At 34.0% G+C, this 6,000-nt stretch overlaps 1 protein-coding gene across 2 annotated transcripts; it reads left to right on the top strand.

The window, feature by feature from the left end:
* The first annotated feature begins 292 nt into the window (after positions 1-292).
* Positions 293-3,873, top strand: LOC149379930 (NAC domain-containing protein 7-like). 2 transcript variants are annotated; one of them, XM_089603462.1, is made up of 4 exons: positions 293-1,043; positions 2,292-2,470; positions 2,557-2,828; positions 3,174-3,873. In XM_089603462.1, exons 2-4 carry the CDS (start codon positions 2,311-2,313, stop codon positions 3,855-3,857), a joined length of 1,116 nt encoding a protein of 371 aa, XP_089459588.1. In that variant the 5' UTR covers positions 293-1,043; positions 2,292-2,310; the 3' UTR covers positions 3,858-3,873. The 2 variants fall into 2 exon arrangements, with proteins under 2 accessions (XP_089459588.1, XP_089459586.1); XM_089603460.1 differs by having other exon boundaries at positions 294-1,043; positions 2,284-2,470.
* Positions 3,874-6,000: the final 2,127 nt, after the last annotated feature.

Raw genomic sequence — 6,000 nt, 5'->3', positions numbered from 1 at the left:
TTACAGACATGGAGTATGAAAGATACAAATGGTGGAATTTCATAGGTAGGGACTATAGCTAGCTAGGGAAATTGAGAGCTAATAAATAGATGATGAGATGAGAAGTGTTTATATTTATTTAAAATATATATAATAATAATAAAACTTCTAACTACTTTTTGGCTATTGGCTGTTCCATTACGTCACACCCACACACCAACATTCCCTTTGGCTCACATTTTTATATTTTAAACGTACTTTTCTTTTTGGGGTCTTCTAAACGAGTCTTTTAAGATTGGTGATTGGTCTGTGCTGTTTAGTTCCTCTCTCTAACTCCACGGTTTCTCTCTCTCCCTCTCTCTCTCTCTCAAAATATGTATCGGTGTCTCTATCGGTTGCAGTTGTAGACGGTGCTTTCAATCTTGATGTGATGATCATATGTGATCTAGGTTATTATTATTATGAGTCACCTGTATTCCCGCCAAAATCTTTCCCAGCAATCTAGCTCCGCCTGAAAACGATACTTGTTTTTCTTTTCTTTTTCTTTTTTTGTTTGTTTGTTAGCTGTTGTAGTATTTTAATATGAAATAGTGTGTGTCATTAGGGTTTCTCTTCCTTATTATTTAACCCTAGACTGGTATATCGGTTGTTCCATTCCTGACCAGCTTTTCTTTTTAAAATTTTGTCCTTTCCTCGGGATCTGAATCCGACAACTAGACAGCGTTTTCAGTTTCAATTTCCGAGGAGAGTCAGTGATCTCTCAAAACTTCTTTTTGTTCTTCTCTGCCCCTTGTTTGTTTGTTTCTTTTCTCTGATTCAGTGTCAACACATATTTCTGTATAGCTTTTTCAGAGATCAGGGTTTGTGGAGGATAAATAGTACAATACACACACAAAAAAACCGACTCTTGCGTTTTAGAGTTTGTTTCTAAGACAACAAAAATCAATCATTGGAAAGAAAGAATCTGCTTTGACCGAAAGTTGACTCACTCCAGGAATCAGATCGATCTCTTTCTCTCGGTTTCGACGATTTTTTTTGTGACAAGATATCTGGCCTAATTATCCGTGAGTTCCCTTATTTCCTTTTTTTTATTATAATAAAAATCTTAGTTTTTATAATTATTTTATTTTAGGAATATAACACTCTTAAGTTTTGTTGTTATCAGAAAATCTAGTTCATGTGGGTTATTATGTTTTTGAGAGACAACAGATCTGGAATTAGGTTGACTAGTAATACTTTTGAAGATGTTTTTAGTTGAGCTTAAGAATATGAAAATTGTTATGTTTCTTCCACTTTGAGGTGTAGGAGAATATTGTTTATACATAACTTAAGGATAATAAGAAAAGAATAAAGTATTTTTTTTCTCAATTGTAAAACGTAAAATAAATTGTTTTTACATTGCTTTTTTCTTTCTTTTATAAGAAAGCCTACTTCTGTAGATAGATAAGAATAATTCATCAAATGTTATCATACAATTATCATTTATAGTATGGTGTGGCCAGAAAATATTTAGAATGGAATTTACAGTATAAGAGACAATTGTGAGAAGCAATATACTATCATTATGTTTTGCTCTTGTGTTGGAAATGGCATTAGCTACATGCATATTTCAGGCACGTATCATTATAGGGTAATCAATATGCTTGCAAGGACGGCTCTTTATACATATATTTTCATATGAGAAGTCAGAAGTGTGATAGTACATGTGAATGGCATGCGTGTTTCCTCTTTCATTTACAGCCGGAACTTATAAATGCCTAATCCTAAAGTTATGTTAAGCAATAACATTACTAAAATCTCTTACAACTAATTATTCTCTTTTGTGTTTTTTGTTCTAAACAGATACATACTCTTTTGTGTAACATTATTATTATTCTCTTTTGTGTTTTTTGTTCTAACTCTTGTGCAATTCCAAAGCCTAGTCTAAAATTTCTCTTATAACTAATTACTCTTGGCTTTGGTATTCTAAACTTAACTAAAATTTCAAGAATAATTCTGTACTAAAACCCTAGTCTAAATATATACTGTATCCAAATGCTGTATTGTATCAGCTAGATGCGTATACACTGAAGAGTAATTAGTCCAAAAGAACTAGTGTATTATAGAAATGGAAAAAGCTCATACATACCTTATTTCATTTATGTAGGATTGCGTATCAAATATTTAACTAATATATAGAGATAAGTCATGTAGATCATCAATATATAACGATAAAGAAATTATTTTTAGAACTCATGTTCTAATATTTCACAAAGCTATATATGCTGATTATACAATATAACTATATATGTAAAATTAAATAAGAAATTCAGGACTCTCACATAAAGAAGGATGGACGTTCTTTCACATGTTCCACCTGGCTTCCGGTTCCATCCTACCGATGAAGAACTCGTTGACTTTTACCTCCGAAGAAAGATTGCATCAAGAAGGTTTGACCTTGATGTTATCAAAGAGGTCGACCTCTATAAAATAGAGCCATGGGATCTTCAAGGTAACACATGAATATAACAATCAAACTACTTCTTTTGATATTTTGTTAGAGCTCTTGAGAATGATTTTTTATTTATTTATTTGTAGAGTTGTGCAAAATAGGGACAGAAGAGCAAAGTGATTACTATTTTTTCAGCCACAAAGACAAGAAATACCCAACGGGGACTCGGACAAACAGGGCAACTACGGCCGGGTTTTGGAAAGCAACGGGAAGGGACAAAGCGATCTATTCAAAGCATGACCTAATTGGAATGAGAAAGACCTTAGTCTTCTACAAAGGTCGCGCCCCAAACGGTCAAAAGTCAGATTGGATTATGCACGAGTACCGTCTTGAGACCGATGAAAATGGAACTCCTCAGGCAAGCACTCATTTCATTTTATCTATTACAACTTAATCTAGTCGTAATTCCACACCACCAAGAGGAGCCTAAACAAAACTAATTTATGAATTTGTATCATATGCTTTTGCACACATTGATCCTATGTCCTTTTTTTGTCTCATTCTATGTGTCTCTAATTAAATTATAACACATTCTCAGAATTTAATTAGAGAGAGAGACATAGAACGGACAAAAAAAATTGTCCGTTTTCTTCTACTAATAACGGAATTTCCCCGCGTTGGGCAAATGTAAAATTGTTTTTCATTCTGATAAATATTGGTATATAGTTAATAACAGTTGACGTATTATCATTTGAAGCTTCAGGAAGAAGGCTGGGCGGTCTGTAGGGTTTTCAAGAAGAAATTGGCTACAAACAATGTCCGAAGATTCAGCGAACACGATTCACCGTATTGGTACGATGATCAAACCTCCTTCATGCCTGACCTAGAATCACCAAACCAGAATTCCTCCAACAACAATGTGAATTACCAAAACATCCCATATCCTTGCAAGAAAGAGCTTGACCACTTAATAATACCCTACCACGTCACTCACGGCCATGACCAAAACTTTCTTCCCCTTCTAGAAAGCCCTAATAAACTCGTCCAATCGGCGATCACCGCGACCACAAGTAGCCCTAGCCCTAGCTCATCGTCTATCCCGGGAGTACGCCTTACCCATCCAGCCACGTTGCAGCCCTCGAGGTACGCAAGACTAGACGATCATATTCAACAAACCCGCGACGAAAACTATCCCGTGTTTCACGGCCACAAAAGCAGTGTTGACGAGCAGGTGATGGACGGTCGCGATCAATTGACGGATTGGCGAGTGCTTGATAAGTTTGTCGCGTCGCAACTCAGCCATGAAGACGCTTCGAAGGAAATGAATAACGGGTTTCCCAGTGATGCTCCGAATTCGAATCTCGTAGGCCATTGGGAGAAGCAAGAATTGGCGCAAGAAAATGCCTCAACATCGAACTCCAATTGTCAGATTGAACTATGGAAGTGACACCTTTATATATATATATATATATATATATATATATATATATATATATATATATATATATAGCTGTTTGGTATTATATATTTAGTAATCATCTCTACGATACAATTTCATTACATTCCCATAAAAGAATATATCATTCTATATGAATTCATGTACATAATAAAGTAGAACAATATAACTTCTTGACATATTTGATACATGTAACACGTACGCTATAATATATTAGCGCTAAGCTAATAACGTACACAGCTTAGTAAGCTTTTCAATGTGTATCTCTCCTATCCATATAATGTTGTTAGAAGGATACAAAATCCCGGTATTTGTATAATATTTATAAATTGTACGGCCATTTTAATCAATAGTCTGTGATCTAATAGCAACGTATGCTATTATAAATGGATATTGATTCAGAATAATGTTTGTATTATGTGTCGAATAATCAATATATAATTTATTTAATTTCCTCTTCAGTCGCCAACGAGTCAATTAAGTTTGTGGATCATGTTCGTTTAAAAATTAATAGAGAATTATTTTGTCTTGCGTACTCTACAACACTGAGATAAGTTGTTATTAGCATATGGGACCACAATTATACTTTCTTCATATACGCGTGTCTGATAATCTAATTGTGTTGAATATTGCTTGGCTGGAAAGAGAAGCAATTGCTGAAAATATATTCATTGACGCAAAGTGTAGAAGGCAAGTAATAATAACGAAGGAACAGTCAGTTGATCATGAATGATCATTCATCAAATCTCTAGCCACTGATTTGTGTTGGATTGTTATGTTTTCAATTCCCAAGAAATGGTTTATTTGTCATTCACTTCAAAATTATAGTTCATAAATAAAAACATGTACATGTATATAGCATACGCGAGCATGTACATTTTAGGTTCGTCTGAGAGAGAGAGAGAGAGAGAGAGAGAGAGAGAGAGAGAGAGTACAACACTAATGTAGATTATAAAACTACAATATTGTTTATAGGTTAGTCATTTTAACATTTCCATTAATGTATTGTTCCATGATCATGAACATGAACATCACATATTTTTACTGTGAAGAAAACAAAATTTGGTCGCCCTATCAACCAAAAAAAAATGTATACCTGTATTTGAAAAGGCACTATCTCTCAACCTATAATATTGTATTTGAATCTGCAAAGACTGCACTGTCTTTGCATGTAATACCAGCGTAGGAACTGAAACAAAGCGTTGAAGTAGAGAGGAAATTATAATGTGAAGTAGCGATCTCTTTGTGACTGATCTTGGCCAGAGAAACCGGAGGTTCTTAAAGAAGGCACATCAACATATAATATACGTTTCCATAAAAATATACTCTCGTAATTGTGCAGGTTCCTGAGAGAGAAAGCAAACAACCAAAGATGGAATCATGTGGAACAAAAGGTATTCTCTGACTCTGACTCAGAAAAGTTTGACTTGGACTTTTTTTTTTGGTTTCTTTTAGTGTGATAACTTTAATTATTATTCGATTCTTTATCCGTGAGATATTGCAAATGGCAATAAATTAATTCAAAGTTGATGTTATTAATTAAGTACTTAATATATGTTCAATAAAAAAAGGACTTAATTAATATGTTTTGTGATTCTTTCTAAGAACTAAGAAGTATACTACGCATATTATTTATGATCAGTTAAGAAGAAAGAAACTGTTAAACAAATTTTAAAACTCCCTGCTTAAACGAGTCAACTCCAATTGACCGATCAATGACCATCATGCTTTCTTTCTCACACCTTTCTCTCTCCATCTACATCTATATCATATATACAAGCGCATAGGAATATTTGTAATTTTTCCTCGCGGAAAAAAGATGTGATCACTAACATTCTATAACAAGGTTAATAATATCATGAACTATTTCAGTGCATAGTCATCCTGGTAATGTTAGGAATCCTAGAAGGAGAACTACTTAAAGTTTATAAAGTCATAATTTTTTTTTTTGTTCGTTAATTCGTGATTAATATGGAATCCCTTGATACTAAATAACCACTAAGGTCCTTAGAGTCAACGGTCAAAGAGAGGATTATCTCGAGAGCTTATACATTCGAGGTTGTTATTTGAATGGTTTCTCGTCGATTTTTATTCACCGGGTAACGCCACCTTAGCCACGCGCAACACGAGAGAA

This window comes from Urtica dioica, chromosome 12 (assembly GCF_054948205.1).
Source record: "Urtica dioica subsp. dioica isolate 48M chromosome 12, U.dioica_male_clone48M_v1_H2, whole genome shotgun sequence".
Lineage (NCBI taxonomy): Eukaryota > Viridiplantae > Streptophyta > Magnoliopsida > Rosales > Urticaceae > Urtica > Urtica dioica.
Note: the sequence above shows the minus strand (reverse complement) of the source record. Positions and strands in the feature narration are given on the sequence as shown.